General features: G+C 38.7%; 1 protein-coding gene across 1 annotated transcript; it reads left to right on the plus strand.

Annotated features, from left to right (window-relative positions):
* The first annotated feature begins 11,064 nt into the window (after positions 1 to 11,064).
* LOC105030726 (peroxisomal succinyl-coenzyme A thioesterase) lies at positions 11,065 to 18,028 on the plus strand. The gene is made up of 10 exons (XM_010904775.3): positions 11,065 to 11,409; positions 11,512 to 11,611; positions 11,704 to 11,894; positions 12,008 to 12,177; positions 13,452 to 13,571; positions 15,986 to 16,068; positions 16,173 to 16,266; positions 16,410 to 16,490; positions 16,592 to 16,733; positions 17,636 to 18,028. The coding sequence occupies exons 1-10, from the start codon at positions 11,214 to 11,216 to the stop codon at positions 17,764 to 17,766; spliced, it is 1,308 nt and encodes a 435-aa protein (XP_010903077.2). The 5' UTR covers positions 11,065 to 11,213; the 3' UTR covers positions 17,767 to 18,028.
* Positions 18,029 to 26,283: the final 8,255 nt, after the last annotated feature.

The following is a 26,283-nucleotide window of genomic DNA, read 5'->3' on the forward strand; positions in this document are numbered from 1 at the left end:
AATGGACAATGTGTACAACAGCATAGCAAACCGTAATAATGGGATTATTGCTTGCACGGCAATATATGTTGCTTTGGTTTCCCCCAAATGGCATAAACATTCTTCTAGTATTCTTCATAAAATTGTGAAACTGTATAAACTATTAAATAGAGCCCTCAACTTGTTGCTTAATGAGGGTATTTCAGAAAGCGAGTTTAGTGAAAACTCAGAGTAAGTTTCAAAGAACCAGTTCAGCGTTACTCTGAGTCAGTTACTACGGCAACATACCGCGTGAAGCTAACCTGCTCGCTAGCAGGTTTTATCCAACTAACCCTGAGTTTGTTCTTCTCTTTCACTGAAACCTGCCATATGAATGTGTCAGACAGGGCGTGTCCTTTTCTCGAAGAGGCTTGAAGCACAAATACTCTGCAGAAATCTCAGTCGAATATCAGACCCCGATTGGATGTTTTTTTTTTTATCATTCTCTAATGATTATCTGTTTGAGCATTACCGATATTCTGCACAATTGATCATTTATCTGAATATTCTCAGCCCTCATATCGTTCCAATGATACATCGTTGACATGCTCTCAGTTCGAAACACATTCTTTGTGTTGCAGTCTTCTGTATAACATCAGTGATGCTGAGCATATGTCCAAAGCAACCGTATCTGTTGGACTGTCGTCATATATGTGACTCATGCACTGAAATGTTTTATATATACTTTTGTAGTGTTCCCAAGTCACAGATCCACAAGACTCATCAAAAAAGAATTACACAGAATTCCAGGTATCAGTCTAAGCAGTAATCAATTTATTTAGTATGAAGCTTTGAGACTTGAAGCACTAATCAGTAAATATTTTAGGGTGTCCAGGGATTGGCTGTATAGATGGCACTCATACTCCTATCACAGTTCCTTAAGTAAATGAAGGAGATTGTGAATAGGAAGTCTTTCCACAGCATTAATGTGCAGATAGGCCAGCAAAGAATTTTAATTATTTTGCAAATTGAACTTATTTTTTGCTTAAATGTCACTTACTACTTAAATATAAAGCTCTGGAAAAAATTAAGAGACCACTGCACCTTTTTCTTTCCAGAAAAGTCGAAAAGGAAGGTTTTGAGTGAGGAACAGTTGTCTCTTAAAATTAAGGTACCACTGCAAATGAACGCTTCTATTCCTCATTCAAAACTTATTTTCTGTTTTTTTGCTTTATATATTTCTTAATTCTTACTATGCAGATGTGTGCCATGTCACAAGAATGTCACTGTTCAGAATGACGCTGCGTTATTCGCTGCATTTGATAAATACACTCTGAATGTGATATTACACCCCCAAACACACATTACATAAATGTGACATTTAATTTCTTTCAATAAATGCTCATGCATTGTCTCGGTCAGCAATTTTCTGACACGCTAGCTCATGTTCTTTTGCTGCTGCTACTGCATTGCTTTTTTCTTGAATATATACTTGTTTTCTGCATGTGCGTTCATTAATTTATCTAACTCCACCGGGTAGAAGTAAGGTGTTCGAGACCTTTTTGTCTTGTTGCTATGGGGAATCATGTTATTTCCGTTCCACTGATGAGGGCTTTTTATCTCCTCTTTACTCAAGGTTAACTTAACTCAGAGTTGACCGAACTGTTACCAACTGTTCAGAAACCGTAAACTCTGAGTTTGACAGCTCAGTCAGTCAACCCAGAGTTATGGTTTCAACTCAGAGTATGTTAACCCTGCTTCTGAAATACCCCCAAAGTAAAACACCAAATGGTATAACATGCCTTGTTTATACACGCAGATCAACTTCTTTAGAGACCGCCAACATTTTCCTATTTTTTAAGCCCACTCAGCGGCGTATTGGGGAATTATATTCAACTAGCATTATAATCACACTTCAGTTAATTCTCATAGGCTACGACACTGCCTCTGCAGTAAGAACATTAGGTACTGGGATCTGCGGGTCTCACATCAACACACTCCAAGTCTGTTTTAAACGTTACATAAGCAGAGCTTGAAACTGGTAATATTATTTTCAAATATTTTTTGTTTATTTTAAGAGTTTTGTTAGGGTATTTTGGGGTAACACACCGGCCCCCCTAAGATCAATGTCTATATACTGACACAAAAAAGAACAGATTTGCAACATATAAAATGTTTTTTTGTATGTTGAACATGGCTACGGTATGCTTAGAGTAATGGATTATAAAGTAAAATAAATGGCTACAGTTGACAGATTACAGTTTTTTTATCAAATTTGTATTTAATCAAACTACTGGGGTAATATGCCCCCCATGGAGTTAGCTGCCCCCCAGGGAATCTTATCCCAATAGAAGTTAATGCCTTAGGGTTTTAAAGAATTGACCCTGTTTTGTTAACCCATTCACCTTTTCATTACATGCCATTTCATACAGTTAAACTAAACTTATTATTGTTAAAAATAAGGCAATATTTTAAAACCCAGCAGTCTTAAAAGTTTTTTAATAGTTGGCTGAGTAGGTGTGATAATACAGAGGACATGTGCAGTTGATTAAGACAAGTGTCAGCCAGAGGAGGTGTTGAAATAAAGAGTGGTGAGAGTTACATGGGGGTGTCTGCCCCATGTTACCCTACTTGAAATCATTAAAAAACCTTTGACTTGCATTATGGTATACATGGTATACATTATCTCAACATTTCAGCAGTGGTTTTCATTCAGAGATAAGAACCCAGGAGGAAACTGAATGGAGAGTATTATTACTTAATAAAAAAAACAGATATACTGTAGGAATAACAAAAGAACTTCTCAGAAAGCGCATTGCATCTCCAATCAGTAGTTTGATGTAGATGTGCCGTAAATGGCTTCGATCCACATCTGCTGCATTACCTGACTCCCCCGAAAGCTAGTGTTCAGTGCATGTAAGGGATTTTTTACACTGCAAAAGACAAAATAAAAACACTAGACTTACCATTTCTTGCATAATAATAAGACGTATCACGCAGGATTGTGTCTGCCAATCACAGGACAAGTTTACATCCGACCTGTACTTGGAAATTGTAGCATAATGTTAACAAGCCCTAAACAAAAAATTCTCAAAGAATTGTGTGTTATGATATCAGAGCTATATCATGTTACAGAGAACTAGTTTGTAACCTAAAATCTAGAAAAACCTAGCTGCAAAATGTTGCACTGGTTCTTTACATTTGTCTCATACATTCCATAAGAAATGTTATAATCTCTTTAAAAAAATAGTCTCTTTTAGGCTTACACTGCTTGGCTTTTCATAAATTATGTCAGGACAAGTTGACATTTGTGAACATATTGGCTCCCAGTAGTACTAAAAATGTAATTGATTAAATTCAGACAATACTGATAACATTCAACTTGCCCCATGGATATTTCTAAGTTTAAAAAATGGCACAAAAAAATAATAACCAAGAGGTTTTGAAAATCTCCCATAGAAGGTCGGAAAACCTCCCATCAAGAGGTTTTGAAAACCCCACATCAAGAGGTTTTGAAAACCCCACATCAAGAGGTTTTGAAAACCCCACATCAAGAGGTTTTGAAAACCCCACATCAAGAGGTCTGAAAACCTCACATCAAGAGGTCTGAAAACCTCACATCAAGAGGTCTGAAAACCATTTCCCCGAATGGAGTAAAGCGCTCATTCATAGGCGCATGAAAAGAGGTTATTCCTCCGATAGCACCAGAACTTGCATTACAGAGAGATGATTAGTAAAACATAGCATAGCAGGAATAGATTAACCACAAAATAATAAAACATTAATAGAAAAAGAGAAATATAAAATGCATCATAAGAGAATCATCATAATGCCTAAGAAAATAAAAATATTCCATGAGGAAGCTATAAAAGCAGTAAGGCAGTAAAGTTTAAGCGCTCAGTCATAGGTGCGTGAAAAGAGAAGTGTTTTTAACCTGGATTTAAAAATGTAGACATTTGGCGCACGTCTAAGATCTTCTGGTAGTTTATTCTATTTTCATGTAAGAACCAAGAGGGACTATATCCCATTAGTGTAGCAAAGTTTATGTGGATTAAAATTCATAATATTTCAGCCAATAAGATTTCAGAACAGTTTCAAATCTCCAGTTTCAAAAATACATTAGTTTCCACTTTTATCTGTGGATTAATCCTTGGATTAGAGAAACATGCATTTTTATGACTGAGTCAACATTCCACAAATACGTAGCACAAAAAATGCCTCTCAGGTAAAACAAAACCAGCAAAGTCTAATGTGCTAACAACTGCAAGTAATCTCAATGTCTGAATTAATGCATCTTTTGACCAGTCCGTAAATGTGTGTTATGTGAAAGTTAGGACACTCCATGAAACATTGTGTTTTTTAAAGACTTATGGACATATCAATCTTTAATCTTCCTTCAAACAATAGCTACAGGTAAAGTAAATGTAATTGAACCAAAAACTATTAAAATGTAACTGTGTTATCATTTATTTAACACCAAAATGTACAAAGATGTCATTTCCTGGTGAGCAATTGGCAACTTTGCTTAATAGCTGGTATTTCACTCTTTGCCTGAAATAACCTCAAATTAGACATTTCCTATGACTGTCTGCCAGTCTCCAACATCTACTGGGAGAAAGTTTCTCCCATTACTCCAACTTCAGCTGCGTGATGTTTGATGGGTTTCTTGCATGCACAGCCCATTTAAATCACACCGCAGCATCTCAATATGATTAAGATCCAGGCTTTACTGGTCCACATCTGCATCAGCGTCGATTTTCAGACACATGGTCTCACATTTTCCTCAAGCACCATCTGATACATTGAAGAATGCATAGTAGATCCTATGATGGTGAGCTGATCAGGCCTTGCTACACCAAAGCAGCCCCAAACCATGACATTTTCATCCCCATGCTTCACAGTTGGTATGAGGTTTTTGTGCTCAAATGCTGTCTTTGGTTTGCCCCTGACATGTCATCTGTTACTGTGCCCAAATAGTTGAACTTCGGATTCTTCTGTCCACATTGTTCCAGATGTCCAGGTTAATGTCTAGATGTTCTCTGGCAAACTTTAATCTTGCCCTAAAGTTTTTTTTTACAGCAAATGTTTCCCCCTTGCACACCTCCCATGACTATCAAATGTGCAGTCTCTTTCTGATGGTAGATGCATGTACTTTGACAACTGTGGAAAAAGCTACCTGTAGGTCCCATGATGACATTTTAGGATTGTTTGAGAGTTCTTTAAACATTTTGTGGTCTGCGCTTGGGTTGAACTTGCTAGGATGGCCTGGCGTGGCCGTGTTGGCCGATGTTTTAACCTTTTCACGCGTGAGTTTCAAATATTCCTTACCGACCCCCCAGCGTGAGTTTTTTTGCACGTGACTTCGGTACTCTGCAGCATTTGAACTCACGCCAGCCTTTGAACAGTCACCTTGCTAGGTAAGGAACACTACATGCATTGCATTGCAAGCTTCTCTCGTTGACTCGAATTCTAAGAGCTGCAAAAGTTGGTTGATTTATAACTGTAGCTAGCTAGAAAACATCAGCTAACCGCTAGCAAACGTCAGCTGCCTGCTAGCTAACAAATCGTGACCAGTTATTCAGTGCAGTGAAAATGAATAAACTATATAAAATGCATACAACGGGGAACGTAACTTCTAGAAAGTTTTTGCAATGGTTTTGATCTGTAGTAGTCGCTAATATAATTCGTTTTTGTGCATTAGTGTTGGCTGTCTGTTGGTACGTAAGTAACGCTTCTTGTCCCGATTTGAATGCTTTCTACCTGGCTAATATCACAGTATGGTCTTGAAACAATTACAATCAGGAAATAAAGTTATAAACACTGTTTGAGCTAAATGTGAGTAAATAATTGCGCGGTTTTACCAGCCATTGTTACGTTACTTGTAGCTAGGTATGCTAATGGTGCGTTCTAAACATGACGTTCTAATCACACCAGTGTGATCGTACGCTCCAGGGACCACTCTAGATTGATCACACCGGTGTGATCGTACGCGCCAAAGGGTTAAATGTTCTCCAATCATTTTCCTGACAGTAGAATGGATTTCTTATTGTTTGGAGATCTTTTAAATCCCTTCCAAAACTCATACGCATCTACAACCTACTGCCCGAAGGCATTAGAGAGCTCTTTTGATCGTGTCATGATGACACCACTTACTTCAACAAATAGAGGGGACACCAAACTTAATGTCTGGGGTTTAAATAAGACAGGCGCCTCCAAAATCCTCGCTAACAATGTTCTAATCATTTGCACTTAATGTGGTGCACCTGATTCAGGGAATACCGTTGCCATGAAAGGGTGCACATGGTCTGCAACAATGCTTAGGTAGGTGGTACATGTAAAGGAACATCCACATGAATGGCAGGACCCACGTTTTTCCAGCAGAACATTTCCCAAAGCATACTGCCTCCACCGGCTTGCCTTTTTCCATAGTGCATCCTGGTGCCATGTGTTCTCCAGGTAAGCGACGCACACGCAGCCGGCCATTCACATGATGTAAAAGAAAGTGTGATTCATCAGGCCAGGCAACTTTCTTTCATTGCTCCGTGGTCCAGTTCTGATGCTCATCTGCCCATTGTAGGCACTTTCGGCAGTGGACAGGGGTTAGCATGTGCACCCTGACTGGTCTGCGGCTATGCAGCCCCATACGCAACATACTGTGATGCACTGTGTGTTCAGAAACCTTTATATCAGTACCAGCATTAACAATTTCAGCAATTTGAGCTACAGTAGCTCATCTGGTGGATTGGACCACACAAGCCAGCCTTGGGCCGGCCAGCTCCCCACGTGCATCAATGACCTTTGGCCTCCCATGACCCTGTCGCCAGTTCACTACTTTTCCTTCCTTGGACCACTTTTGATTGGTACTGACCACAGCAGAACGGGAACACACTACAAGGGCTGCAGTTTTGGTGATGCTCTGAAAAAAAGAGAAATCAATAGATCTTCCATTACTTACCACTCTGCATGGTAATATATGTGACAACTGCGACCTCTGCTGGTTCACCTCCCCCTGCAGCGGGCGGGCCCCGGCGGTCAACGTCACCGGCTTTCTGACACCACCGTCTCATCATACATTTCACCTGTGTCTCGTTTAGTGCACCTGTTCTTCATCATCGCTGTTTCCCCCGGTATATATGTTCCCTCTGCTCCCCCTGTCTTTGTGTGTGATTGTTCTCTACCTCATGTCAGAGCTGTGTACGCTTTGTGAAACGCTCATTTCTGTTTATTTGTTCGGTTGAACTATATAAAAATCTCCATCCGCCACGCCTTCTCCTGTTCCTCCTTGCTCCCTCAACCAAAGCCGTGACAATATAATAGAGTCTGTATCTGTATACAAATATTATGATTTGAATTGAAGACACTCTCTCCTTTAAGACACATATTTTATACTTGTAAAAAACTGAGGTTAAATTTGGGTTGTTATTTTAAAACTACGTTTTTTGTTTGAAGCTAGAATGAAAATTGAACTTGCAACTTCTTTGCCTGTTTTAGATAATGGGGATGTCATCTACATGCATGCTTCTTGTCAGTCTTTACATGCTCTGGGCACATGGTGCTTTAAGGTTCATTAACAATTTTAGAGCTCACTCATCACTGTGTAATAGAGTAGGCTGGCCTTCATTCTCCACACTCTCTCATCGGTAGTTTAATTTATAAAGCTATTCTGGGTTTGACACCATCCCACATTTGTGAACTTATTAGCACAAAAAGTTCTAAAAGCTGTTCTAAAAGTTAGAAAGTTCTGCTAAATATGGTATCTATTTTGCTCCATGAAATGACACGTATTAATGTTTCTACACTCCCTAGTGAGTAATTGTCAAATGCCATGTTCCACTTCACATAGTCTAGTTGTTTTGTTTTAAGGCAATATATTGAACAAACCCCAGTCTGTACATTTTGTTTTAATAGTTTGTTTTAAAACTTTGCGCTTTGCATTTATCAGAAAACTACATTCGAAAATGACCTTTGGTTATAAATAACTATTTTTAAAACTAATTATACAGATTGCAATAAAATGACAAAGGTCATTTTATGTACAAGGTTTAGTCATTACCATACGAGTGTGACATCACCGTTTGTACTGCTGGGAGACTACTAGTGAGCAGACGAATTAGCATTCTAATAGCAGCAGGATTTTATGCTGGCAGCACCGACTGAGATTTTTTTTCACATTAAAATCCATAATTGAAATGCATGGATTCATGTGCTTAATTGGTTAAAAAATCTGAATTGTAGTTGAAATCAAGGTATATGTTTTCTTAAAGCAAAAGCATCATGATCATAAACAAATATATGCATATTTTATATATACATATTAAAAGAATTAAGAACAATATTGGAACAGACCAGTGTTTATTCTTGCTGTGGAAATAAAGAAACTGTTCTAATTTATGTAGGGAGCTTTCTTTTTTTCACAATATTACAATAACAACTTTAGTATTCTAAATACATGAATTGATAGCTACATATCAAAAACACCAAATACATTTATTAAGTGTTAGAAAAATGTTTTAGTCAAAGAAACATTGAAATAGGATTCGATGGGTGTGTTAGATGTTAAAGAACACCCTTAGCCCCCGACATAGATTGCAAACTATGTTCTTCTCTCTCAAGATGCTGTCCTTTCCCTGCCTAGTAAAGTTATTCATACACTTCTTATAAAAAACAAAGCATACACTTTTAAAGATGCTACTAATAATGTTCTTCTAGTTTATAAGGCTATTCAGGTTCAAGTAAATACATGATTAAATTCAGGCTGTCATCAGTTTAGCTATATTTCTGAAGAAAGAAAAATGACATCGTTTCTCAATATATCTCAATATAACTGGGGATACAACTGTGGCAACAATGCTGATTGCTAGCGTAGAAGACCCTATTATCGACAAAGACAACAGCAGTTTTTAAATATATATTCTTGTACCGAGTAATGATTTGATCAAGATGTCAATGTTTAGTGATTATTAGTGACATACAGATGCTAGCATGTCATTAATTAGCATTTCTGAAATGTCAGTGGAGAATAGATATTAATATTTTCAACTATTGGTTAGACACGTGGCTAAAAATACGACCCTATTATTGGCCAACGTCCCCTATTGTTATTATATTAAATTGGCTTATAACAAAAGAAAAATTGACATTGTGAGGTGGAACATGGCATTCGAAAATTCTTTACCCATTAGCATCTTTAGAACCCATTATACACTATGAAATATATTAAAATTGGCGCTTTTATTCTAAAGGTTTCCTCATTACAATACTACTATGTCGTCATGGTTAGTGCTGCTGGCAGAATAATAGTCGCAGAAGGCGCAGATGTTTTCATGACAGAAAAACAAGGAGAAACTGAGATATCCACGCTTTTAAAAATTTTCACATGCATTACATTTATCCTTAATTGTGACGGATTTCTATCTTGGATTCTGGAGCGGTAATTTATCTCCGAGAGCGTAGTACGTTGTTTTTGTTATGTTGCTGTAATAATAGAATTCAAAACAATGCGTTTTAATTGAAATCCGGTGCACATTTTGAAAATGTAATAAATGTTCGCAAATGCTCTAGCCTAAAACAGTTGCCGACGCTTTGTGAAAGTGATACGCTAAATAATAGTCTACGTGCTAGTAATAATAATGCCCTGACTCAGCCTCTCCACGCTATAAATTGGTTAAAAATTGATGATAAAAAGACTTACATGGAAGATGTCTCTCTGTTATCTGCGTCTTGTGAGCAACATTAAAGAAACACTTCCGGGTCACGAAAATCTGGAATTTTTCAAAATAAAAGAGACCAACGAATTACTTAAAAACGGAGATAAATTGAGTTTATTAATTGTTTGAGAACATGTAACTCTCAAAACATTGACAACAATTCACATATGATCATATTTAAGAGTAATTTCGATAAAAAGTGGGTGTTAGTGGGTGTTAAAACACGTTCCAAGGGTAAAATTCAGACAATGCCAATGACAGAATATGGAATACATATTGCCTCATAACTAATAAACTATTCAATATTCCACAGAGAAAGCAGTGTAGGAAATGTCCAGGAGAATGTGTAGAGTAAGACAAACCTGTCTAATCATGGGGAACAGTGTGCTACATCTAGCAACACAATATTTCCACACCCTCTTTTTCCACAATGCAACTCAATGGATATGAAATACATATTGGCCTATAAAAAAAAAACTATTCTACACGCCGCGGTGAATGTATTGTAGGAAATGTCCAGGAGAATGTGTAGAGTAAGACAAACCTGTCTAATCATGGGGAACAGTGTGCTACATCTAGCAACACAATATTTCCACACCCTCTTTTTCCACAATGCAACTCAATGGATATGAAATACATATTGGCCTATAAAAAAACAACTATTCTACACGCCGCTGTGAATGTATTGTAGGAAATGTCAAGGAAGGTGGATAGAGTAATTATATGCAAAGAAATCAAGGGGCACTCTGTATTTGCAATTGTTGCTGGTGTTTTACTCCACCCACCCCATTGGCCACAATGCAACTCAATGGATATGAAATACATATTGGCCTATAAAAAAAAAACTATTCTACACGCCGCAGTGAATGTATTGTAGGAAATGTTCAGGAGACTCTATAGAGTAAATATATGCAAAGAAATTAAGGGGCACTGTGTATTTGCAATTGTTTTTATAGGCCAATATGTATTTCATGTGCATTGAGTTGCATTGTGGCCAATGGGATGAGCGCAGTAAAATCCCAGCAATAATTGCAAATACACAGTGCCCCTTGATTTCTTTGCATTTAATCAATCTATATAGTCTCCTGAACATTTCCTACAATACATTCACTGCGGCGTATAGAATCGTTTTTTTGTACAGGGCAATATATATTTCATATCCATTGAGTTTCATTGTGGCCAATAGGATCTAGGATGGGTGGAGTAAAACACCAGCAACAATTGCAAATACACAGTGCCCCTTGATTTCTTTGCATATTATTATTCTACCCACTCTCCTGAACATTTCCTACAGTACATTTTTACAATATACACTAAGCAAAATGTCAAAATCGATACATTTAATATTATTAAAATCGCGTTTTCAACCGTACTTCTATTTTGAAGGCAAAATCCGAAAACCGGAAGTCTTATTGTTGATACGGAATCTCTATTGTTGCCATTATGACGCTAATGGACTTTGATCGTTCTGAACTTCATAGTCACATTCATAACATAGGCTAATATAGCTTTGGCTTTTTTTATACATTTATATATCATTTTGGCAGGATGACTGAACGAGCTCCGTCTCCCTTGCTTTTGATTCACCCGTCCAGAGGACTAATTGACGAAAAGTTCAGTGTAATAGTCCAGCATTTGCCGCCGTTTATTGAGATCACTTTGCATGCGCTTATCCACTCAGATGATGGCGATTTATGGGAGGCATTTGGCCACTATGTTAGTGATGCTACAGGATTAGTCAATGGTAAGCTGCCTTATTTACACATTTTCTTAAAATTTTGAACAGTAACCAAATCATTTAAAGAATGTAATAAATGTGACTTTATGTTAACTATCCTCTTTATAGTTGACAGTAATGCAAGTTTAGGAGGTACGTATGATGGTCTGGAACCCATGGGTCTGTTGTGGAGTATGAGACCAGTACCTGGGAGTAGACTTGGACTCAGGTAAACAGAATTTTCAGACTTTATATAATAATACTTTAAAATGTTGCTATTTTTGGCCACCAGCTGATTACTATATACAATCTTGTCATTAGGTTGAGGAAGAAAGAGGTCAACACTCCTGTGGTGGTGACCATCTCAGTGTACAGAGGGCATATGGGTCAGGGGTTTAATGAGCAGACAGCCTTGGCGAGTGTTGTCGCAGAGCGCTGGTACATGGCCCCTGGAGTTCGTAGGTTAGACATCACAGAGGCAGGAGTCACAGGGACCCTCTTTCTGCCATCAGGTATATCACAGTCATCAGCCAGGAGTATCAAAATCCTACAAAAATCATTCAGATTCTGTTCTCATAATGAGTGCAAGTTCCCCAGGCCTGAGCAGAGCATGTTGTGTTTGAAGGACCCGGACCCTTTCCTGCGCTGTTGGACCTATGGGGTGGAGGTGGGGGTCTGGTGGAGTATCGCTCTGCCCTACTGGCCTCACATGGCTTTGCATCTCTCGCCCTGGAGTATATGACACCCCGGACATCTGGGGACTCAACCTCTCATGTGGGGAACGAGTACTTTGAGGTATCAGATCTGATTGTGCATTGCCAAGGTTGTCTTACGTGGAATGCAATCAATTAGCTCTATAATATTAGCCATACAGTATATTACAAATGTTCCTTACTGCTCTTATAAACTTGTTCCAATACAATTAGAACAATAAAAAAAAAAAAAATCATACTCGTGGTGTAGTCATATACAACAGCTTTCAGTCATTCATTATTCAGGGTTCGAACCAACTGGTTTATAAAAAGTAATATACTTTAAATAACATAGAATGTCTTTAAAAAGTAGATACATGTACAGTATATTATTTTTCATAAAGGAGGATTCAAGCTGTTGTCAGGTCATTAAACCCACAGTGCTCATTCAAAGGTTCACTGACCTGCACAAACAATCCCTTGAGCAACCTACACATTCAAATTGTAATTGTTCTTATCTTAATAGTGTGTTGTAAAATGAATGGGATAGTTGTAGTGACATTTGAACCTTATAGAGAACAGATATGGCAGAAGTCTTATAATCAAAATAAATCTTATAATCTTTTAGTCTTATAATCCTCCACAGAAATTGTACAAACCCAAATCCAAAAAAGTTGGGACACTGTACAATTGTGAATAAAAACAGAATGCAATGATGTGGAAGTTTCAACATAGATGACATATCAAATGTTTAAACTGAGAAAATGTATCACTTCAAGGGAAAAATAAGTTGATTTTAAATTTCATGGCATCAACACATCTCAAAAAAGTTGGGACAAGACCATGTTTACCACTGTGTGGCATCCCCTCTTCTTTTTCTAACAGACTGCAAACGTCTGGGGACTGAGGAGACAAGTTGCTCAAGTTTATGAATAGGAATGTTGTCCTATTCTTGTCTAATACAGGCTTCTAGTTGCTCAACTGTCTTAGGTCTTCTTTGTCGCACCTTCCTCTTTATGATGCGCCAAATGTTTTCTATGGGTGAAAGATCTGGACTGCAGGCTGGCCCTTTCAGTACCCGGATCCTTCTTCTATGCAGCCACTTTCAACATTCAATATGTTATCTATATTCTATTGTGAATTAAATATAAGTTTATGAGATTTGTAAATTATTCCATTCCTTTTTTATTCACAATTTGTACAGTGTCCCAACTTTTTTGGAATCGGGTTTGTAGTAATAACTTTATTTAAGAAAGTTACTTCTACAATACTGGGCCAAAATGGACAACACTTTCAAATCAAGATGTGTACTACATAAGCAATTTCATTCTAAATGTATTACATTATCAGTTGTTCATTTCCTGTATTCCCCTCTAGGCTGCATTCACTCTTCTGAAACAACACCCTCAGGTCTGTGGGGACAGAATAGCGATAGTAGGTCTGTCCTTTGGGGCTTCGGTGGCTTTGGGGATGGCTGTGTACTCCACTGTGATTCAGGTACTGTAGGAGTGTGCTCAAACTGTTCTGTCAGTCTTCTGATGCTGTAGCGCATCTGCTTCAGGGTCTGACACTTTGTTCACACTTTCTTTCTTTACACCATTGTTTTAAAAATCTGTATTATGGAGTTAGATGTGTCTTCAGTATTCGTAAATATATCTAGAAAATCTGTGCGTGTATTCATCCCAACTCACAAATAGAAATAGGATTTGTAAATGTGTAAAAATATTTTGTAAATTAAACCGTGAGCTGTAAATATGTAAACATGTTTCACAAATATAAATAAAATCTGTGAATATGTAAAATATATTTCACAAATTAAACACTAATCTGTGAAAATACAATTCACAAATATTCAGTTGTTCAACATTTACAAATCTTGGCAAACATTTCCAACTGTTGCGTTACATTTAGAACTCTTAAGTTTTCTTATGGATCTGCATTTTGTATTTACACATTTTTTGACACACATTTTCCTTCGGTCAACAAGTTCTCATATGCATGGTTTCAGTCAGAGGCAGAGTGATTTATGTGTAAAAAATATAATGTATAGCACACATCAGCAGATAATGCACAGTAGAATGTCCACTGACCGAGATGACCGTCAACTCATTTGAATGTCACTCACCCCTGTTAAAATGCCAGGTTTGTGTGATGTAAAAGAATGAGACAAAGGTAAATCATGTCAGAACATTTCCACCTTTGATGTGACCTACAGTGGGGAGAACAAGTATTTGATACACTGCCGATTTTGCAGGTTTTCCCACTTACAAAGCATGTAGAGGTCTGTCATTTTTATCATAGGTACACTTCAACCGTGAGAGATGGAATCTAAAACAAAAATCCAGAAAATCACATTGTATTATTTTAAAGTAATGAATTAGCATTTTATTGCATGACATATGTACATGTGTGTGTGTGAGCTTTATATATTTATAATATACTTAATACACAGCTCCGGAAAACATTGATACCATTGCACCTTTTTCTTACCTACCAAAAAAGTCAAAAAGGAAGGGGTCTGAGTGAGGAACAGAAGGGTTAAAATTAAGAGACCACTGCAAACTGAATGCTTCTGTTCCTCAAGGTGCAGTGGTCTCTTAATTGTTTCTGGAGCTGTATGTATATATACACTCACCTAAAGGATTATTAGGAACACCATACTAATACTGTGTTTGACCCCCTTTCGCATTCAGAACTGCCTTAATTCTACGTGGCATTGATTCAACAAGGTGCTGAAAGCATTCTTTAGAAATGTTGGCCCATATTGATAGGATAGCATCTTGCAGTTGATGGAGATTTGTGGGATGCACATCCAGGGCACGAAGCTCCCGTTCCACCACATCCCAAACATGCTCTATTGGGTTGAGATCTGGTGACTGTGGGGGCCATTTCAGTACAGTGAACTCATTGTCATGTTAAAGAAACCAATTTGAAATGATTCGAGCTTTGTGACATGGTGCATTATCCTGCTGGAAGTAGCCATCAGAGGATGGGTACATGGTGGTCATAAAGGGATGGACATGGTCAGAAACAATGCTCAGGTAGGCTGTGGCATTTAAACGATGCCCAATTGGCACTAAGGGGCCTAAAGTGTGCCAAGAAAACATCCCCCACACCATTACACCACCAGCCTGCACAGTGGTAACAAGGCATGATGGATCCATGTTCTCATTCTGTTTATGCCAAATTCTGACTCTACCATCTGAATGTCTCAACAGTAATCGAGACTCATCAGACCAGGCAACATTCTTCCAGTCTTCAACTGTCCAATTTTGGTGATCTCGTGCAAATTGTAGCCTCTTTTTCCTATTTGTAGTGAAGATGAGTGGTACCCGGTGGGGTCTTCTGCTGTTGTAGCCCATCCGCCTCAAGGTTGTGCGTGTTGTGGCTTCACAAATGCTTTGCTGCATACCTCAGTTGTAACAAGTGGTTATTTCAGTCAAAGTTGCTCTTCTATCAGCTTGAATCAGTCGGCCCATTCTCCTCTGACCTCTAGCATCAACAAGGCATTTTGGCCCACAGGACTGCCGCATACTGGATGTTTTTCCCTTTTCACACCATTCTTTGTAAACCCTAGAAATGGTTGTGCGTGAAAATCCCAGTAACTGAGCAGATTGTGAAATATTCAGACCAGCCCGTCTGGCACCTACAACCATGCCACACTCAAAATTGCTTAAATCACCTTTCTTTCCCATTCTGACATTCAGTTTGGAGTTCAGGAGATTGTTTTGACCAGGACCACACCCCTTAATGCATTGAAGCAACTGCCATGTGATTGGTTGATTAGATAATTGCATTAATGAGAAATCGAACAGGTGTTCCTAATAATCCTTTAGGTGAGTGTATATATATATATATATATATATATATATAATGTTCATCCCTTTCCAGCCCTCTTCATCCTTTTCCAGCCCAGGTGCTTGGTGTGTGTGAGTTGCAGTCATGTCCAGCCTGTGAAAGGATCCCTCTCTGACGTCTTTGCAGACATTTCTAAGTATGTGCATAATATTGTTTAAATGTCTATTCTTATGCTTCTTGCTTTAAACTATCTAAAACATTTTCCATATATCTTATTCGCATGCTTCTTTAATTTTCTAGAAACGCCCAGAACACTCGCTATGATGAGGAGAATAGAGTGATCTGGCGGGATCTTCTCTTACCTATTCCAACTGACCCAACTAAGAAAGTAGATGTGAGTTTAACTGGACTTTCCGCCTTGATTTTAACATATCACACGAATAACAGTGCTTTGTTAACTTTTGCATTTGACTTATCCATATGTATTCGTTTTGTGCTACTTATCCCGTGGTTTACCGTTTTATATGTGCTCATTAGATGGGGAAGCTGCCATGTCCTGTTCTGCTGATTGTGGGTGAGGATGACCAGAACTGGCCTGCCACTGAGTCAGCGGAAGATGTGAGTTCTTTGAAATGGTTTGGACTTTGGCAGAATGATGTGTGGTTGAGTGGCTCTACTCATACTCATGTAAAAATGATCGAGCTCTTGTGCCTTTACAGATGAAGCAGATGATGGAGAAAGCAGGGAACAGTCACCTGCTGACGACTCTGTCCTACCCTGGAACTGGTCACCTGATTGAACCTCCTTATAGTCCACATGTCCGCGTGAGCAACTTCATGATGACTCAGACAAGACAGAAGAGTACGTTAACATTGACACACAATCTCTCTTTCTCTGTCTTCATATAAATATAGAAGTTCTCCACAGTCATTATTAGGTGCTGGATGCTGATTTGCGAAAAGCCTAGAAATATAAGTCATAAAATGCGGTTGTTTACTGTATATAAAGCAATCAGACTCTTTGGGGATTGGTGGTATATGGCCTATAAACACACCCTTTTCTGACATTATTGCTTAATTCCATCATGCCTCACTTTCCCTGTTGCTTTGGGGGATGTGTAATTTTGTTTGCTGCTAGACAACAGCTCAGTTCAACACAAATTCTAATGGTGATATAGTCGCATTGATGTATAGTATATAAGTGAAAGTGAAATGAACTCATCATGCTTTGTCTTTGTCTTGCTTGGAAATGAATTGCTTATTAATGGCAATAACTACAATTGAAATTGAGCACAGTATATACAGCTTTTTTTTTTTTTTTACCAATGATACCAGATTTTTCTGACCATGTCCGTGTTGAAGCACAAGCGATATACTGCAGTGGTCGTTACTCACCGAAATGCTTTAAAACAATTGTTATTTTTGAAAAGCACTCTGAGAACCTTTTTTGTCTTTAGATTTTTTTTTGTGAAGATTGTTTAGAACATGGTTTGGGGGTGATTCCAACTACTGCAGTAGATGGATCGTGCACGCAGCTAGACAGCCAAATAACTCTTAGAACTGGAACTTTCACCAAATCAACTGGATGATACTTCAACACTAAAAGTGTAAAATTAAGTCTAACATGCTAAAAAACTAAATACATTTTTAAGTAATGGGTGCTTCGATGGCATTTTCTACTGACTAAAACAAATGTTGATGTGCGAAGCAGTCTTCACGGTCACACTTGATTTGTTTTAAGCTTCCTAATATTTTTTATTGTAGTCTTGGTTCTTTGGGGAGGAGATACAGCACCGCACAGCCATGCACAGGAAGACTCCTGGAAGAAGACCATCACCTTCCTAGAGGAGCACCTTTATCGAACTACATCAGTGACCTCACAGTCCCAACTGTGATCAGGCCTGATATATAAGATTATTTTATAATAAATGATACATTTTTACTCTTATCAGAGATTTTATGCAAATCATTAGTTTGACACACCTGTCGTGGGATGACCACATTATAGTGCAAATGTCTCAACAAGAATACTTTTCTACTGTTTATTAAGGTCTACAAGCTATGGTGTTCAATTGCAAAGATCTACAGAACCAGAGCTATTGTCGCACATGTTTCTTTGTTCATTCATTCACTTTAATTAAATAGAAATTAATGCAACCAGTTATTTGTCAGATCACTTTGTTACCCCCAGATCACTATCTTTTATTTGATGAATCACTATGCAATGGAATGTTTTCCTGCTCCGGCAAGCAATATAGTCAACTGAACCCAATAACTTTTAATACTGTGCATTTTGAATTTCACAAAGATGCAGTTTTTGTTAGGGTGGGTAGCATGTCCACAAAGATGTGGTTATTTTGTGAAGAGTGCGTTGGGGAAGAAATATGAATTCTATTTACATTAATTGGATGGCAGTAATGTTATGATTCTACCTACAATGCTGTTTCACTTGGCAGCCTTATATTTCTACTGTCCATATGTCCATTTTTTAGTGTCCAACATTTTAAAGTATGTGAAGATTTTAGATGCAAAAGATTAACTTTGTTATTCAAATTCAATGTTTAGAACGGATGATGTTGTCGTGTTGGCCCCTTCAAACCAGTACCTTCAGCATGCACTGGGACGGTTTGCAGCCGAGTGTGAAGCGGTTGGGATGAAAATCAGTACCTCCAAATCCGAGGCCATGGTCCTAAGTCGGAAAAGGGTGGCTTGCCCACTTCAGGTTGGTGGAGAGTGCCTGCCTCAAGTGGAGGAGTTTAAGTATCTAGGGGTCTTGTTCACGACTGAGGGAAGGATGGAACGGGAGATTGACAGACGGATCGGTGCAGCTTCTGCAGTATTGCGGTCAATGTATCGGTCTGTCGTGGTGAAGAAAGAGCTGAGCCGCAAGGCGAAGCTCTCGATTTACCGGTCAATCTACGTTCCTACTCTCACCTATGGTCATGAGCTTTGGGTCATGACCGAAAGGTCAAGATCCCGGATACAGGCGGCCGAAATGAGCTTTCTCCGCAGGGTGGCTGGGCGATCCCTTAGAGATAGGGTGAGAAGCTCGGTCACCCGGGAGGAGCTCAGAGTAGAGCTGCTGCTCCTCCACATCGAGAGGGGTCAGCTGAGGTGGCTTGGGCATCTGTTTCGGGAGGAGACCCCGGGGAAGACCTAGGACACGCTGGAGGGACTATGTCTCCCGGCTGGCCTGGGAACGCCTCAGTGTCCCCCCGGAAGAGCTGGAGGAAGTGTCTAGGGATAGGGAAGTCTGGGCATCTCTGCTTAGACTGCTGGCCCCGCGACCCGGCCCCGGATAAGCGGAAGATGATGATGATGATGTTTAGAACCATGGAGATATCTCTGAAAATGGGTAACAGTAAAAAGTAGATTTAATAATCTGCATAAAACGCACAAATGTTTGTGGAAAAGGCACCTTTGTTTGCTACATTATATGGAGGTGATTTTGTTTTAAGACATGAAATGTTGAACAAACTATGCATAACTGTCATAAGACAATTGCTACAAAAGGTAGGAGCACAGCAAACCTCTTCCAGCATCAGAGGCACGATGACGCAGTTGAATGGGAGGACTATGTGAAAGGCTAAAAAGTCAATTTGAATAGCTGGTTCTGCAAGCTGTCCTCGGTATGTAAACCACTGGTAACTGATAAATAACTAGATACCAAATGCCATATATTACAATATATACGGTTCCTGTCTATACAGCGAACGGATCGATTTAATAAATATTTTCATATTTTGCTATATGCAATTTTAATTGCAAGTGTGTCATACTTTACCATCGCAAATGTTATGGTTGAGCATTATTGTTTTATTGATATACTGTACATTTAAGATGAAAATAAACACACATTTTAGCTACATTAGTAAATAAAAGCCAAACAATAACCTGTGTGTGTCTATTTGTTCATTTTAATAATAATATCACATTATGATATAATTTTTAACTCAAAACTTTGGAAAAAGAATTGGTACCTCCTTATAGTCCACATGTCCGCGTGAGCAACTTCATGATGACTCAGACAAGACAGAAGAGTACATTAACATTGACACACAATCTCTCTTTCTCTGTCTTCATATTTTTGGCCAATATGGTCCAGCAATATTCTCTGACAAGAATCCTTAGTAAATGTTACCTGAATAAATGGATAATTTCCACAAACAATCTGGTTTCTGTATTTGCGAAAATATTTGAATGATTTACTTGTGTGCAAAATGCATGACATTTAACAAAACATATAAAAATGACAGAACCAGGTGAACACTTTACCCACTTTACCACACTGAGATACCTTGGCCTTTTATTTTGTATGGTCTCTAAGGAGTATGCAAAATAAATGTTTCAGGAACCTCTGATTTGTTCTTTGTTACTGTCTTACATGGATTTCTAAAGACATCTGCATTTGAATCAATCATATAACATTTGTTCCCTTCCGAAATTTACAGGGAATGTGGAAATGAATATCAATGTTCTGAACTTTATCTCCATAACCATTGGCGTTTACTAAATTTAGAACCTTTGTTGCCTTTGACAACATAATTTGGTGTCCTGTATATCAATCCCAAAGGCATCCAACTTAAAATCAGATATTTTTGGGAATAAATAACATTCTAGAACTCACTTTAAACCAATCAGAAACAAGTATTCAACAATGCTGTGGGATAATAACGTTTCAATGTTTTCTTTTTGTATTATTTGCGCATTGTTGCTGTTCCATACTTCATCATAAGCAGTGGGTGCCGCATATACACTGTTCAAATTAAAAATAACAAAATTAATCAGAAAGACAATGTAGACATTGCTAATGTTGTAAATAACTATTGTAGCTGGAAACGGCTGATTTTAAATGGAATATCTACATAGGGGTCCATTGGCCCATTAACAGCAACTATCACTCCTGGGTTCCAGTGGCACGTCGTTTGTTAGTCCAAGTTTCTTTTGCCCATCTTAAGCTTTTTTTTTTATTGGCCAGTCCGAGATATGGCTTTTTCTTTGCAACTCTGCCTAGAAAGCCAGCATCCCAGGGTCTCCTCTTCACTGTTGACGTTGAAAATTCATAGAGGTAAATGAGTAATTCCGATAGCAATCTCCCTCTATGATTTGTTCATCTATCTTTCTATTGCTCTGCAACATATTATTGTCTGGAGGAAACCTGTCATCACCTATCCAATAACATCATTATAGTGAAGCATGGTGGCGGCAGCTTTCTCAGCCTCTACCTTTGGGATCACCTGATCACAGCGTAAGGTTGTGGGGATGTTTTACAGCGACTGAGGGACTAGTCAGGATAGAGAAAAGAAGAACGGAGCACAACAGACAGAAACTTGAAGAAAACCTGCTCCACAGCGCTCAGGACCTCAGATCGTGTGAATCTTCACCTTCCGACAGGACAACCCTTAGCACACAGCCCCAAGAAGGCAGGAGTGGCTTCGGGACAAATCTGTGAATGTCTTTGACTGGCCCAATCAGAGCCTGGATTTGAAATCAACTGATCATCTCTGGAGTGTCCTAAAAAGGGCTGTGCAGCGACATTCCCCATACAACATGACAAAGCTTGAGAGGGTTTGCAGAAAAAACATATCTATCCATGAGAAGAACATATGCAGTTGAATTAAAAGATTTCCTTTTGGTTCTGATGTTCCCCATTGCATATGCAGCAGCAAAGCTGCTTGGGTCTACATTAAATATCAAACGCATGATTCTCCAGACCATTTAGACAACATTATTTTGATTGCTTTATATTGAACTGAAATATATTTAAAATAGAAAGAAAATGTTGAGGGACTGGATCGGCCTGACCTTTACCATGAGACCAAAAGGGCTCCGTAGAACTGTGCATACTAAATACATACACACTAACAAAGTGCACGCCTATCAACTGACGCATCTCTCATTTCATGTAATAGGAAAAAAGGTCTATACAAACCCTGAACATGCAACATTTCAGGCTGTCCATATTAAGGTAATCCATAGATCTGGAATATTATATATGGAGGAATGGTCTTCCAACAAATTGAGATCTCTTCCAACAAATTCTCCAACCTAATAAAACATTTTCAGTCCTGTTTTCCTTGCGAGGGGAGGGTCATGAACTACAAATTATTTTTATTTATTAGTTAATCGTATTCCACAAGCTGGAACATTAATATAGCTCATTAACTTTCTTATTTTATACAGCCTTTTTTCTCATCTTTATCTAGGATGCCAATAATTACAGCGGTGACAGTACATATCAATGGAATCATATTACCATGTAAACAGCAGATGGCAGTGTAGGCTAAGATTTTTGGATGGGTTTCTCAATGGCATGTTTGGGTGTTATTAGATCTGTACAGTGACTAGTGCAGTTTATTTTTAGGTGTGGGAGATCCTTTTGAGTTAACATTCTATAAGTGGAACAGGAGCTCAAGCTGTAAAACATCTATGGAACCCCACACTCAGGTCCAGTAAACTCCTGCCAAATTAAAGAACCGCCCAGGTGAAGCACATCTGCAAGGTCTTTAACATAATTTGGCAAAAAAAATATTTGTGGAAATATATAAAAGATAAACATTCATGAAATGGATAGAAGACAAGGCCTTTACTTCCCACATTTCAATATAATTTGTTTGTTATTGGGACTCTCAAACACTTTTGTAAACACAGATTAAGCCTAGTATAACACAAAAAATAGTTATCTTGGAGTTTCTCCATTGAGCTTGTTTTTTGTCTAGGAATTGGCTTATTCTGTGTCCGGGCAATCGCCCCTTTGTATGTGTGTGTGTGTGCGCACAACTGTGTTGTGGTACAGTGGGTTGTTATTATTTGCGTGTGCAATTTGTGTTGATGTGCAACTACATGCATAAGACATACGGATCATCTCTTTGCTCTTTTTTGTTTTGAAATTATATCAGAAATCCATTGAGCTAAATTGTTAATCTTAAACCCAGAACAAAACACTGGCATTGAAAAAGTTAATCTGTTTACCATAGAAAGCCAACAAATCCATATATTTAGCACAAGGTTTGTTTGTACTGCACACTTGGAGGGGCTGGTGTTAGGCCAATATGTGGCCTGTGTTGCTGATGTAGACATTCCTAGTGGATGGAGTAAGCAGGCACAATAGAATAGAATCACAAGTATGGAACAGAAAAAGAAGAAAAAAAACAGATGAGATAATCCATACTTTGGTAGCGTACCCCCTCCTCCTAGCTGACATTCCGATGCAAAGCACACTGTTATTCCAGGCTGGTAAACAGGGAGCGCACAGTGACGCTAAGAGGAAAAGCTGGATCAACCGATTGGGCGCGTGTGGAGCCGGTGATGTCATTTTGGGGGGGCACAGGGATGATGTGGGTGGATGTTGGACCACGTAGATAATTTATGTCTGTTTGAATTGTCTTGCGCTTGAGTGCTACGCAAATGAGGACTCGTACTCCATTTGCCTCAAGGGGATTGTGTGTGGCGGGAATCTTACCGCATCATCTACTTGTGTAGGCTGGCCTCACAATGGAAACGTACGACACTGTACATCACCCGCATTCCTATATATCCTTACGTTTTCTAAGTAAATAACGCGTAAAGCAATTGAAGCAATAAATGGCCACGTGTAGACCCGGTGATGTCCTTATACTTTAACCATTCTGAACTCCAGTGCTGGCGAGTTCGAATTACGAGAGATGCGCAATATAAAATAATCTGACCCCTAACTCCTAACCTTGATCCTAAACTTAACCATACTGGAGTATTAGCAAAGCTTAACCCTTAACCATTGAAGGAACCAACTCTTCCTAAAGTGAGGTTATTTATGAAGCGGCTTTGCTCCCTATACATCCGCATTTGGGAATCGACGTCATCAACTATGGACACGCAAATATTTCCAAAGGTAAAACTATTTACATCTGATTGACTGTTCATACGTTAGTGTTTATGTTTGAATGACTGTTCATACGTTAGTATTTATGTTTGAATGACTGTTCATACGTTAGTGTTTATGTTTGAATGACTGTTCATACGTTGGTGTTTATGTTTGAATGACTGTTCATACGTTAGTGTTTATGTTTGAATGACTGTTCATACCTTAGTGTTTATGTTTGAATGGCTGTTCATACCTAAGTATGTGTACATATGCAGGGACATAACATTACGTATTGCTGTGTTTTGTGTCAATGGCCTTACAGGAGGAAAGGTCACAGCAGAGCCAATGTCAACATGCACCATGCAGTCTACACTGTGTCTGCACGGACCATTCTATAAGCTTGAATATGAACAGCTCCATAGACTTCTATTGACACACACAGTATTTTCTCAGGACCTTCCTGACAGCTCCACAACCCCATTTCCCTCTGGGTGCTCTCCTCTCGCATGCATTCCCTGGCATACGCCCTTGAAATTTTGGTCAAAATCAGCAGGACTCTTGAGTGAGCTAAGCGTAGATTAAACTAGAAACATGTGAGGTCTGTTAGTGGAGTGGAATCAGACACAGTGATCTCAGCGTCTGTACCCTGACCCAGCCCAGACCCAGCCAGTCAGCCAGTCTCCACCTGCCAACTCTGGAAGTCTTTAACGCTTAAGAGAGACGTCTTCTCCCTTGATCCATTCCATATGGCTGACTCCTGCAAAACCCATGTGCATACCATAACAACAGATGCAAATTCTTTAACAGGGTGGGTTGCTTAGATAGAGAGAGAGGGACAGAGGAGAATGAAGTGAATGAGACTGGAATGATTTTGTCATTACTGTACATACCCTTTGTTCTTTTTTTGTTACTTCATCATTTTCAGTTTTACAAGCGATTGTCATGGAATTAGAATAGTAAGTGATACCTGCTTAATGTTATACTGTACGTAAAATATCTGATAACAGTCACATGACATCAACATACAAATCTATAAGAAGGACTAGCTATTGAGAACTCTCAATTGTTCAAAATCAGAAGGTTCTTAGTCTTAGTAAAAGTGTCTGGAAGAAACTTTTGGGTTGCAAAAAGTTGCCACATGGCCAAAACATTTCCTGTTTAATTAGATTTCTTGTGGAACTCCTCTGAAAAGGGTCACTGAGAAAACTTTTGTTATGGGTGTGGTTCACCTTTTCAATAATATAATGTAAAGAAGTGGCAGCCTATTAGATTCTAGGCATAGTTTTTTTAAGGAAGACAAAAAGTTTGTTGATTGGCTTACTTTTTGACCATCTGTTAGTTTATCATGTTAAATTTGTCCTTTGCTTATTAAGATGTAACTTCAAGATTTATAGTCTAATGTAAAATAATATAACATTGCCGGTTGTAGTAAGAAAGTAGTAACTTTTATATCTTTGGAATTTGCAAAGGTTGTTGAGATACTCACATACCCGTTCGGCTCATTGGAGCTACGTAAGTGGTAGTATTCAACCTCAATATGGGATGATACATGAGGTATTTAACATGTGGTAAAAGGAAAAACTTCACACCCCACCCTTACTAAGCAATGCTACTAAGCCCCACATCCACTTCAGAAATCCTCCAGGAACCCTGTGCTACATCAAACCATTAATGGTTCCTCCAAAAAAGCCTCAACTAACCAAAGGTTGCGAACAGGAAGTATAGACCAGCAATAGTTTCTTATGGAACTGCAGGGGTTCTTTGAGGATCTCTTGTCACCACTAATTCTAAGAGTGCGCACTTGTAGACCAATGGAAAACTGGGCGCAAGTTTCACAGTGCCACAATCTTTAAAACACTTGATGAATGACAGACCAAAACAGTTACTCCCAGTCTGGGCTGTGCAAACCAAATGACCCCGAAACCTACCCACCCATCCACCATGCAACACACGCCCTCTCACCTTTGACCCAAAAAGGCCTTATTTGTTGTGCTATAGCCGACTGACTGCACAATGGCCTGCCTCAGTGTCCTCTGGTGAAGAAGGACACCAACTTTCCTTGGGGGGCCTTTTGACCCTGTATGAGGAGGCCGCATTCATCAGCCACTGTTCTTTGGTCAGGTTCAGAGACAGGATCGACGGTTCCTAATGGACTACAATGGTGTTTCATCAGGTACACGGGGGAATCAGGTGAGTACAGCACTGACTGAGAGTGACAGCGGAGAGAAAATTAGAACAGCTCAGTGGTTTTCGTTGAATATCATTCATCCCAATAAGTTACAAATAATTGAGACACAAATAGTCACCCTTTATAAAATCACTATTTTTGCCACAGTGCTTCATCATCAAATATGCAATGTAATCATAACACAAAGAAGATGAATGCACTAACTGTAAATTGCTCTGAATTAGTGACTACATTTAAAATGTAATTACTGCCTCAAATTGTCACTGCTCACAACTGCCAGCAAATAAAGATAACCTATGTTATTAAACATGTAATCAAATAAATAGTACAGCTGTCTTACCCTATTATTATTTTAATCCCAAAGTATTTTTTACTATGTTG

The sequence above is a fragment of the Esox lucius genome, chromosome 19 (assembly GCF_011004845.1).
Source record: "Esox lucius isolate fEsoLuc1 chromosome 19, fEsoLuc1.pri, whole genome shotgun sequence".
NCBI lineage: Eukaryota > Metazoa > Chordata > Actinopteri > Esociformes > Esocidae > Esox > Esox lucius.

Excerpts from the sequence above, each read along its gene's own strand:
- LOC105030726 (XM_010904775.3), top strand. The coding sequence starts at position 11,214 with ATGACTGAACGAGCTCCGTCTCCCTTGCTTTTGATTCACCCGTCCAGA. Across the intron at positions 12,178-13,451 it reads TGGGGAACGAGTACTTTGAG|GCTGCATTCACTCTTCTGAA; the intron begins GTATCAGATCTG and ends ATTCCCCTCTAG. Across the intron at positions 16,069-16,172 it reads GTCTTTGCAGACATTTCTAA|AAACGCCCAGAACACTCGCT; the intron begins GTATGTGCATAA and ends TTAATTTTCTAG.